Raw genomic sequence first — 12,246 nt, 5'->3', positions numbered from 1 at the left:
GGACATGTGGGGCGATGCGGTCCCAGGCCGCGTAAGGCCTTAAAGGTCAGCACCAACACCTTGAAGATGATTCGGAACTCTACTGGGAGCCAATGCAGCTGGCGCAGCACAGGCTGGATATGATCCCAGGTGGCACTGCCTGTAAGCAGACGCGCAGCTGCATTTTGGACCAGTTTTAACCTCCGAATCAGACGCAAGGGGAGGCCCGCGTAGAGCGAGTTACAATAGTCTAGTCTGGAGATGACCGTTGCATGGATCACTGTGGCCAGATCGGTCTGGGAGAGAAAGGGGGCCAGCCACCGGGCCTGGCGAAGGTGGAAGAAAGCAACCCGGGTTATATGGGCCACCTGGGTCTCCATTGATAGAGACGAATCCAGGTGGACCCCCAGGTTGCGTACGGAGGGGGTCGGTGCCAATGTGACCCCCTCCCACACCGGCGGCTGAAACATAATGAAGGCGCTAGGCCATCGGAGGTTACTTCATTGGTATCATCTGGATTTTAGACACAGAAATAATTTGAGAAGTAAGACTAATGCAGGGTGATACGCAATTTTAACTCCAGAGTCAATGCTAGTCAGCATTTTTCTGTATAAGGTATCATATTTGTCTGCGTCACAAAACTGTGCAGTAGAAGAAATCTCTGCTCCCTTGCAATCACAGCTGTAGACTGTTGTAAGGTTTCAGGGACCTTTTGGTCCTTTGTGTAAGTTAGATGCAGTTGGCAAAAAATAGTATGACATTAAACTGCAGATATACAGATAAGCTACAAGCAAAAACAACAACAACCCCAACCCTACAATATTTAAGTTCTAATCAGGAAGCATCTAGAAACTGCAAATAAGCCACAAATAAAAACATTCAAGGGAATTGATAGTCCACAGTTTTCTTCAAGTGCGCATCCACATGGTTGCTTTCTATACTCCCAAGTTTGGTATTGTAGCACAGAGGCAGGAGTGTGGCAGGTATCCCTAGAAACTATGGCTACCTCAAATGTTTCAAGGTAAGCAGGTCATGCTTTGACTACTATGACTGTCTACCAGCCAAGTTTTGACCCTGCCTGGATTAAACTTGTCCACCAAATCCTTAGTGGTGGAAGCAGATCTATAGGGATGGGCGGAGGAGGTTAAGCAAAACAGGGAGGAGCAGCGGGTCTATGAGAAGCAACAAGAGGCTGCAGAGGGGCCCAACCTTGTTCCTGGGGCACTGCACTGTACTATCCCATGCTACATGCCAGGAATGACTTCATAAAATGGGCCAGGCCTTCTTCAGCAGCCAAATAATCCTTTGAGGGTTAGCTTCTTGCTCACAACCAGAGGACACAGTGTGGAACAAACCAGAAGGTGTTCAAGTATCCCTACTAGAAACTCAGGAAAGAATATCTCTGCACTGGAACTAGGAAGGAAGTCATCATGGATTGTGTCCACCAGATTTATAGAGGGGAAGGGAAGCACATGAAGCTTATGTTCTCTGGAAATTATGAGAACTGATTCAGAAATCTGATCTCTAAAGAAAGGCCATATGGATGTGCCTCTAGAATGCAAAGTAAATTTGGATGCAGTGTGATGCTTACAACTCTGCCAAAAAGCTGGTGCCTGAATACACTGTCTCGCCTACTGTTTTCATTTCACCCTTCTCTTGTTTCATCCCCCTCCCCAAGTGTAGTATATAATCAATGCCTCTACAGATTTTGAAACTGACAGTCAAAATCTGTCATCCTGCACACAATAAACTTCCACTGGCGATCTCTGAAAAAAGAAAGAGGAAATAAGTTTTAATTAGTTGTGAGTGATAGTGAGCTCAAGACTGATAACAATACAGTCTGAAATAGGAGTCTTTATTTTGGATGCCTGTTTTATTCAGCTGCTAAAACGGCTATCCATATGGAACAACCACAATACATTCTGTAGCCCAGTGACTTCCCAATATGGTGCTCTTGCACACTCTGACACCTGCTGATGCGTTTTCTGGCACCCACCTCCTTCTTTAAAACAAAGAACAAGTTCTGGTATTCTTCCATTTAACTGGAGTAAGGGATGCTTAAGAAGAGCTCAGATGACGTCACCTTTATGTCTTTAGAAAGCCACTGTTTGGAATGGCTGCCTCTATCATAGGAGCATGTTCTTAGGATACCTGTCTTGAAACCTGCTAACATTTTGTGGAACCTCTGATGATCTACAAGTAGACCAAGCTTGTATGGCAGCCTTTTGTGATTGGTCTCACTCTTCCATGGCCATTGTTTTATTGTAGCGCCCACTGCCTGTTCTCAAAATTCCCAAAGTGCTCATAGGTTTAGCAAGGCTGAATCCTTCCTACAGCCTTTTGCCTGAGTGAAATTTCCATATTGCTCTGAGTGAGAAAGGGGTAAAGGTAGTCCACTGTAAAAGCATCAGATCATTACTGACTCAAGGGGGGATGTCACATCATGACATTTCTAAACAATGGGATTTTCCAAACAAGTTATTTTAAATGTTTTGTTTTCAATCTGTCATGTTTAAAAACCCTTTTATGACTATTCTTTTGGCTGAAACGTTTCCAACCTGCCTTTCCTTGCAGTGTGGTATTCTTTAAATGTTTTAACTGTCCCACTAAAAAGCTGGCCCATTTCCCTGTGCTTTCACACAATGTCCCCCTCAGAGCCTGGCCCACCATTTTTTCCATGTCTCTCATCTCACTCCTTTTTGCCCTTTTGGTTTTAATCACTTTGGGCATTTTTTTGGGCATATTTTTGGCTGTTTTTCTCACTCCTCTCCCCATTCACATTTTTGGCTGTTTTTCTCACTCCTCTCCCCATTCACATTTTGCCTTCCATGTGGATAAAATTACTCATGAGTAGACCCATGCTTACAGGAAATACCACTTCAATTGCCTTTATTCCTGCAGTTTCTCTTATCCACTGGTAAATTTACTCATGAGTAAACCCACAGTTAAATGAAGCGCTGATTCAACAGATTGATAAGGCATCGACTCAATGGATCAGCAAAAAAAATTTGAAATGCTTGGAGGAGGTGAGTGTAGATGAACATCGCAGTAAAGGAGGGATCAAAAACATTCTGGAGATGTTGTAAACGATTTGTGCGGGAAAGGCCCATGTTTACGGAGTGGTTTCCTGTTGCCTTCCACAGTCATCTGCACTTTACCTCTAGCAATCTGAGTACTCGTTTTACCGACCTCCAAAAGATGGAAGGCTGAGTCAACCTTGAGCCAGCTACCTGAAACCGACTTGTGTTGGGTTCGAACTCAGGTCACAAACAGAGCTTTGACTGTAGCATACCGCTCTGCACAGTGGGGTAGGTTGTTTCAGTATGGAGACTGTGCCTTCCATGGCCATAGTTCCTGCATCCCTGTATTTATGTGCATGTGTAAAGTGCTGTCGAGTTGCAGTTATATTATAGAGACACCAGTGAGATTTTCAAGGCAAGTGATTAAGCAATTCTGATTTGCTATTGCTTTCCTTGGCAGAGCCTTCTTTCGAGGTCTCCTTTCCAAGTACTGACCCAGTGTACCTTCCATGATCTGACAAGATCAGGCTATACTATACCATTCTGCATCTCTTCCTGTATTTATAGCCTGAATGAAACGTGAGGCTAGCAAGGTAAAAGCTCCCCTCTGTGGGAATTTGTACTTCTTCAGCATGCTGCATAGTTGCCTTGTATTGGACAGAACTCTGTGCAAATGCAAAGTGAATGTTTTCCCTCCACCAGCATCACATTCAAATCCAGCTCCAGCCTATCTTGTGGCTTAAGAGGGAAAAAATCGTGCTACAAAAGGCCACCTACAACACTAGAGGAAATATGAATCTGACCTCTCCACACCCGAAAAGGTTGTAGTCGCTCCACGGATATAGTAGTCATAGGTATACATCATCATGTCGATATCTTCCCCATAATGCCCTGGATGTTCTGTTGTCAACCTTTTAAATGGAGAAAAATGTCAGTTTAACAAAAGTTCTGTAGAAAAAGTGGGGGATGGGAATCAATATGAATTAATTTTTTTTCGGAGTCCATGAACTTTGCTCCTGCTCAGAGTAAGATTGTTCACAATTTTAGCAGAAGCTTGATATTTCTCTCCCCATGCCTATCTGAACAGAAGAGTGAATTCAGTTGCCAGTGACCTAGAGAGAGGGCTGTATATTCTGTGATGCCTGGGAGCAGAATTTAGTTATGGGTTTAGAATTCAAAATAAATTTCAACAGAGATAGATGTAAGATACTACACTTAGGCAGAAAAAAAAATGAAATGAACAGATATAAGATGGGTGACACCTGGCTTAACAGTGGTCCATGTAAAAGGGATCTGGGAGTCTTAGATGACCACAAATTGAACATGAGTCAGCAGTGTGTTGTGGCAGCCAAGAAAGCTAATGCAATTCTGGGATGCATCAATAGGAGTATAGTGTCTAGACTGAGGGATGTAATAGTACCACTCCATTTTGCATTGGTCAAACCTCACCCAGAAATACTGTATCCAGCACAATTCAAGAAGGATAGTGACAAGCTGAAACAGGTCCAGAGGAGGGCATCCAAAGGGGTAAACATCTTGTGTTTATAACTGAAAACTTCTCTTCCTGTTTAGTTCTCTGAGCTCTCATGAGTTTGTTTCACAAACCATGCCACTGTACATCTTAGCTGTGCAAGTGCAAAAGTAGGTAGACAGTGGCCGTTTCCCCACTTCAGAAGTGAAAGTGGAGGCAGACCGGGCTTGTTGTTGAGTGCGGGTTAATGCTCCCCACTGCAGTTTGTCCATTAGGGGAACTCACCTTTCTGCTGCAGTTTTTTAGATGCAGCACTCCCCACGGCCCCGCTTTCGGCAGCGATCGGCAGTGCGGGCCTCTATTACGATTGGTTGGAGTCCCGTTTTGGAGGCTAAACCTTTTTAATTTTTTTTAATTTTTCCTTCCTGGGATCAACGTGGAAACGTTGCCACATGCACACGTCATCACAAAGCTGCCCAATGAGATTTCCCTGCTTTTGGTGCTGGCTTTTGATTGGCCAGCACGTTGTGGCGCGAAAATTTGCTGAACTTCCTGGTTGTTCGCTTGTGGCTTCATGATCACCCTGGGGACAGAAACTGTGGGGATTCATTGTGGTGTGTTTTGAGTAAACCTAAATAACAGTGGGACCAGTGTATCAGAATCATGCTGCTTTCAGCCCAAACAGAAAAAACTTGTCCAGTCAAAACTCAGCCCCAATTCCTTCATAGACGATTTTTTTCTTTAAAAAAAATTTAGTTGTCCCTAGCGAGATTAGAACTGATGAGCTTTCACATTGCAGCACAAGCAGACAGAAGGCTGCATTACCTAGTTAAGCCACAGAAACTCTAATATCAGATAGGGATAAATACTAGGCTTTCAGTGAGTGTTCCCTTGCGTTGCTATATAGATGACTCTACGTTGCAAATACACGTCAATCTCTGTTCCCCAAAATAAAAAAAAGGCTGCGCGCTTGCACAGCTTCCTTATTGGGCAAAAGACTCCACACCACTACCAGGGGTGGGAAACTCAAACCTGGAGTCCCCCCCCCCCAACTTCCTCACTGCCCTGTGCTCTGTGCGGGGTTTTCCAAAAGGCGCTGTTCTGAACAGGAACAGAAATGATGCGTGCTGAGGGGTCGCCAGAGCGGTAGAATTGGGGCGGCTGCGTTGTCGCCACTCCTGTAGTGGGGAGTGCCGTTGGACCCCGCCTTACTTGGAGCAAGTAACACGCAACAAAAGGTGAGTGGGGAAACGGCCAGTGTTTCTAAACAGGAAAGCAAGTAATCCAGTTGCTAAATTCATAACGAAATTTGAGCTATTCTGTTTTAGTTCAAAGCAGATTCCAGTATAGAATTTACTATAGGTCAAACTATGGTAAGACAAAGGATTGATTTCCCAACATATTATTATATTACTATAGGATTGATTTCCCAACATATTATTTCTTAAAACTAGCAGAAGAGGTCCAGATCAGGTCACAAGACTAGGAGGACGTGATCTCCCTGTACCATTTTCCCCATAGACTCTTGCCCAGGCTGTGCTTGGGGGCATGGAGCCAGGCATATGATTTGTGTCCATTTGATGTTTGATTTAAGTCCACGTTATGTGAGAGAGTGTGAAATGAAGGAGCAAATGAGGAAACATGGGACAAAACTAATACAAGGAGGCATGATTTTCTCATCTCTTGTTCATTGGAAGACATTTTTGAGCATAAATAAACTAACACACATAAAGAAAGTCTCTTGGATGTAGTGGCTAGAAAATCAAAGACAAGAACTGTAGACAAGAACCCTCCACTCAGTCATGAACTTCACTACATGACCTGGTTTCCTCACTTGTTGCGAGGAAAAAATAGAGGAGGTAGAATTACATATGTCATTCTGAGATAAAAATGTGATACAGAGGTAACAGTAGATTTAAACCCAAATACATTCCAGAATAATGTTGACTGATTTCACTTGGATTCAGTTTTGCATTTTCTCTACTGTTGTATTTAATGATGCCCTGTTCCGCATTCAGTCTTACATACCAGACTAGCCAATTACATAGTTAAACTGAATCTTGTCTTTGGAAGGTGCTTGTCTTATGGGACTTGAAAGCTCAAAGCAATTGAACCCAAGCAAAGGTGGTTTGTCATTGCCTTTCCTTGACTATCTCCCATCCAACTACTAATCCTACTTATCTTTTGAGATCTGAAAAGTTTGGGCTAGATCATGCCACCTTTCCTCCCAAAATGAATTTATTGTGAGCTTACCAACATGAATACGGACATTTCCGACCATAGCGGCAACAATAAAATTGCCATTCCCGATCCAGTACAGATGGAAAATATTGGCTCTGGAATCCTGCCACCAGTCCATTGTTTGAACACGTCTGATACCTGGAGGGAAAAAATAAAATTAAAAACACAAACTTAAAAAGAAGAGCTGGTAGCTAGAAGCACTTTCTTGTGGTACACGGAATAAAGCTATCTTCCAAAGCAGTACTGGAGTCATGCTTGCTTTGCTAGACTGCTGTTCCCTTGATTCTATGAAGCTGACTTCCTTTATGACAGCTGTTAGCAAGGAAACACACATACCCCTTAGGAAGTAGAATTTGCAGCTATATGTGCTTAGTTAGCACACCAGAAGCCCATAGTCCAAGTGGATGTTTTGCTGGCATGCCTTATACAGGTGGCAGCCCTTCATCAAGAGATGGTTTAAGAGTGCCAGCTTACACATGTGAGTACTTTTGCCCATCAATGTCCTATTTAAATCAGACCTGATATACATACACTAAGAAAATTATCAATATGCCAGCCTCCATTGCTAATGGTTCCAATACAGTGGTTACTAAAGTGGTCTTGCAGCTGAGGGAGGAGGCTTACAACAGGCTGTTGTGGGTTTCCCAGGTGTATGGTCATGGTCTGGTACTTTCAACAGTACAGTGTTTTTACAAGTCTTCCATGGACGGCAGCAGTGCAATCCAGAGTTGCACCTTCTGAAGCCCATAAACTCCAAAGGACTTAGAAGGTTATAGCTTCATCTAGGATTGCACTTTAACTGTATTAGCACAAGTAGCATTACTGAATCATCTGGTTCAGCTTGGAAGTTCAAGTATCTTAAGTTTTTTTCCACACTCAAGACAAAACTTCAATTGTTCTTCCTGTTCATGTCAATAATATTGTGTACAAATATTACTGTTAAATGTTATGTCTATTTTGTATCAATTGTGTATAAACATGGCATAAAAAGTATAAAAGGTACATAGTATAATGCCATAATAGTGACTTCAAAGTAGGGAAAACATGGGAAATTTGCCAAGGAAAATGGGTGGGGTGCCTACTGGTCTTCTTAGCCATCCTTGAACATGAAAAGAAACACACACACAATCACAACATTTTTGTACATTCCCTACTTACAATATAAGCAGGGGCCACCTACAACACTTGAAAAACTACTGGCAAAATTTCACATAAGCAAACATCCCTGGATACTGTCTTTCAAACCAGAACAGACAAACTAATTCCGCAATTCTTATGAAAGCCAAGCCATAAAATTATTTAAAGACTACAGTTTCATTCTGGTTTCATTTGATTTTTCTCTTACATTCAGTTATGCTGTAATACAACCATAAATAGAATTAATTAACTTGACCTTTGCTTGCTCCATCAATGAAAAAAATAGCTTAAAATAGTAGAAGGGGAAATGTTGAAACCTGTGTGAGAATTTGACTTGAAGCGTAGCACTAAAAGACATCCCAAAAACCCCAATTACTCATTAGGATTTTTTTCCAGATTTTTAGCAACTAAAGGAGAAGGGAGGTGATTTTAGGGTTCCGGTTTTGTGTTGGGAACTTCCTGGAGATTTGGGCACAGAACCTGAGGTGGGAGTTAGAGCAGGGAGGTTCCTCAGCAGGGTATAATTTCTGGTTTTGCTTCTGTGTTGCTAAAAAGTTCAGTTGCTCTCTTCTGCAGTGTGTGTGTGTAAAGGGCCATCAAATCGCAGCTGACATGGCAACCCAGTGGGGTTTTTAAGGCAAGAGACTAACAGAGATGGTTTACCATTGCTTTTCTATGTACTCCTGGACCTCCTTGATGGTCTCCCATCCAAATCCTAGTCAGGGTCAACCCTGCTTAGCTTCTCATATCTGATGAGATCAAGCTAACCCAAGCTACCTTGAGCAGGGCCTTTTCTGCATTACAGACAAAAAAGGAAAACATCAAAAGTGTTGTCTACCAAAAAAATGGAAAAATATGCTTTCAGCACATACTTTGTGCATAATAATCTAGTTTTAAAAGTATTGTTTCTGTAGGAAAATGTGGATATACATTTTCTGAGTTTAGAAGAGCAGCTGGGGATAGGATCAAGATTCAGGTGTACAATCTGCCTGAATAGGACTTTGCAGTCCTCTCTCATTTTAATGTTCTTTGTTGTCGTTTTTCAGGAAAAGATTCTTCTTTCTTTTCAAAGACACAAGCTCCAGATTTCCTTTCAGCAAAGGAATTGGCAGCTCCCAACTCTTGCAAACCATTTTCTAATGCCCAAAAAGTGCATCTGTCTTAACGCAGCCAAGAGACATACACAAATATAAGCACTATTGTTAGCAGATGTGAAAATGTTTCTTTGGGTTCAATCAATGTTTTTACACTGAGCAAATGTGCCAAGGACTTCTAGAGGGACAGGATACCTTATCTACTTAATTAAGGCCTTTCCGCTTGCAGTCTCAAGTCAGGTTACAATGCTATTTAACATACATATGAAATAAAGGAAATAAAATCCACATAACCAAAACATATTAGAGATCAAACATCTTAGCCATACAAACTACACCTTTGGAAAGGCTCTTCTAAATAATTCTGCCTTGAAGTAGGGCCAAAATGCCGACAAGATGGTGACCTTCCTGACATAAATGAATGGTTGTGATTTCCTCACAACCAGCAGAAACCTGTAGAAGCCTTTCACTCCCAAATTTATCTGTATTTTATTAACTGATAAAACTGAAGTTTTGAATTTTTAACCTATACAGCATGCAGTATATCTGAAGATGTCAGATGTTTAGCTAGTGCCTCTGAGCACTGTTGAGAGTTTCATAGTCTTTTGAGCCTTTTGAAGGTGCAAGTTCCTGTTCCAATGCTGAACCATTGGCTGTTACAGCATCCATGAGTCATGGGTCCCACAGCCTTCTGAAAAACTGCAAATGTGCATGAACAGAAAGCAAGCTGAGAGCACAGTGAACAAATGCATAGGAGATAGCAACTGGTAGAATGGCAGCTGTCACCAACAAATCATCGTGACTACTCCTTGGGACATCTGTCGGCTTCATCCTTCAGATGATCCTCTAAGAGTTTAAGTCATCAGATGGTGACCTCCAGCTTTGTCATACTGGCATAAAGACAATAATTACTGATTTTTAAAGAATTATGCATTATTGAAAACTGAGGTCAAGCTAAGCAAGATCTCAAGAGGAATCCATGCTGCAGGAGCAATTTCTACGTCAGTGATCTCCTTTTGGAGCCCTTTCTATTACTGACAAGCCAACTAGTCATTTTTAAAGAGTTCTCTTCTGTCACTCAGCATGAACAGACTCCTGAGTCCATTTCTGAATCTTGCAAATTGTATAAACTCTTCACTTTATTAATGAGTTCATTTAATATGATGACTTCAAGAAGTTTTAAAAATCTGATGAGATGAAAAAGATGAGTACCTGACAGTAGAACCATCTTGACAGAGGTATTGACAGAGAGACAGATGTGCTTATCAACACATTATCTTGGTTCAAAATGCTTTGTTGTTATTTTAACATCAATGTTATTTGTGGCAGTAAATATATAAATGAGAAAGTCAAGAATCTTGCAGCCTCTCTGACAGGTCTCTAGAATTCACTGGTGTTCAATTATATTCATTAAGATAAAAGGCTAGAAGGATGTATGCAATAAGAGCATTAAGTTAGAGCTAGAGAGATCTGAGGTCAAATTTCTACTCTGCTGTCAAGCATACTGACTGATCTGGGGTCAATCACTAACCTACTGCATCAATAGTGAAAATAAAATGTGTAATTCCCTCAACTTCTTGGAGGAGCTGTGATAAAAAAATTAACATATGAAATTGCCAGTTTTAAAAAAATTGATAACTTGGAGTCTTTGGATTCGAATGATTAAAATTGCAATCTTTTTAGAAACAAGCAGCCCTCATTGTGAAACACACTCTGTGCTGAGCAAAGCTTTCCACTGTTGAAATTTTGGCCAGAGAGTGGGGATTGTTGCTTCAGAGAAGTGAAATGGATATGATAGAATTAGCATTGTCCTTTGTATATAAACTTTTTTATTTGCGGAGATGGGGGGATGGGGAGAGATTGATCAAACTGATCCTGTAATTTGTTCTGAAGTTTTCTGTCTAGACTTGCCTATTCCAGAAATATTTATATAACTCAATAATTCAGTGTGTACATCATGGACAATGGCAGCTCTATTTTAGTCAGTTCTCTCAAGAAACTAGTGTTTGTTTCCAGCGAATGTTCTTGAGCTGCTTGAGAAAAACAAGTAAGACACGTGAGAAAGAATTGGAGGTGAATTCACCAATGGCCATTGCATGCATGAGGACCTGAGAAGCCACCAGCTAATGCGGTGATGGCTTCATCCATAGAAATTAGTACTGGAATTGTGTCACTGTTCCTCACTAAGTTGTTCATAACCACTTTAAAAGACCATTATATCATTACATGCCTTTCTGTTATTGCTACAAGCATTACTAATATTAACCTTGGTGCAAGATAAGATTCCCCCCTCCCATATCATCTAAACTTAGTTTAAACTGGGTGTCCTACCATTCCAATCCAGCTCTGTTGATATCTTCCCACCAGCATTCTGTTTGCTCTCCAAGGTTTTGTGGCGTTGGCATACAGGCATAGTTCCATCGTCGGTCTGAGCCTTCTTTTTTGCTGAAGGTGCTCCTCACAGCAACAATCACTTGCCCAGGAGGACACTGGAAGTTGAAACCCTGCCGATACACATTGACCCATTCATCATTGTCCCTGTATTCATTGTGGGGGTAATAATTTCCCGCATAGTCCTCGTACTGGCCCCAGGCCACCGTGAGCAATGGCAGGAACACACTGAGAAGCACAAGGTCCATGTTGCTTGTGTTTCTGGCCGTAAAACACCCCACTGGGTTGTTGTGCTGGCTTTTTTATATTGTCTAACATTTGGATTCCAGATGTGGAATATCCAGCTCCAAACGCTATGTGTCATTCTTTAGCAAAACATCTCTGTTCTAAAGAGTTGGCCGCAGATACATTCTGTTCGTTTTTAAGGTGGAATTTTACACTCATTCTTTACATCATAAGAACAGGGATTTCCTAGGACTGTAAACAATTACAATCCCCAGTGCCCTTATGTAAAAGTGATATATCACATATGTGTACACAGTAGCTAAGGGAAGGGGCAGGGGGAGAATTGCCATGCCAGAGGGCTTCCAGGCAGAGCAGGGAGGCAGCTAAAAGAAAGAAAAAACCACAGCAGTCTGGAAGCCCTCTAAGCTTAGGTGGAAACCAACCAAAGTTGGCTTCGTCCTTAGGAATGCACTGGCTCCCCCCTTTCCACACACACACACTGGCATCCGGTTAAGACACCAGCATGGCTGGCACAAAGGAGGGCTTGGTCATTTAAAGACTCAGATCTTCCCTCCTCCAGTGACGTCTGCCTTTCCGTTTATAGGCCAGGGCTGACCTCCGCCCTGGCCTAGGCAATTGCAGCCAATTCTGCTCCACTAACCCACCCCGAGCGGCAATCACAGCCCAT

The 12,246-nt window shown here is 42.1% G+C and overlaps 1 protein-coding gene across 1 annotated transcript; it reads right to left on the bottom strand.

Annotated features, from left to right (window-relative positions):
* Positions 1-450: 450 nt before the first annotated feature.
* DPT (dermatopontin) lies at positions 451-11,658 on the bottom strand. The gene is made up of 4 exons (XM_048492356.1): positions 11,274-11,658; positions 6,724-6,849; positions 3,803-3,910; positions 451-1,745 (listed from the first exon to the last, which is right to left on the bottom strand). The coding sequence occupies exons 1-4, from the start codon at positions 11,579-11,581 to the stop codon at positions 1,679-1,681; spliced, it is 609 nt and encodes a 202-aa protein (XP_048348313.1). The 5' UTR covers positions 11,582-11,658; the 3' UTR covers positions 451-1,678.
* Between the last annotated feature and the right edge of the window lie 588 nt (positions 11,659-12,246).

This window comes from Sphaerodactylus townsendi, linkage group LG04 (genome assembly GCF_021028975.2).
Source record: "Sphaerodactylus townsendi isolate TG3544 linkage group LG04, MPM_Stown_v2.3, whole genome shotgun sequence".
Taxonomy (NCBI): Eukaryota; Metazoa; Chordata; class Lepidosauria; order Squamata; family Sphaerodactylidae; genus Sphaerodactylus; species Sphaerodactylus townsendi.
This window is presented reverse-complemented; position numbering and strand designations above follow the sequence as displayed.

Excerpts from the sequence above, each read along its gene's own strand:
- DPT (XM_048492356.1), bottom strand. The coding sequence starts at position 11,581 with ATGGACCTTGTGCTTCTCAGTGTGTTCCTGCCATTGCTCACGGTGGCC. Across the intron at positions 6,850-11,273 it reads AACAGAGCTGGATTGGAATG|GTATCAGACGTGTTCAAACA; the intron begins GTAGGACACCCA and ends TTTTCCCTCCAG. Across the intron at positions 1,746-3,802 it reads ACCTTTTCGGGTGTGGAGAG|AGATCGCCAGTGGAAGTTTA; the intron begins GTCAGATTCATA and ends TTCTTTTTTCAG.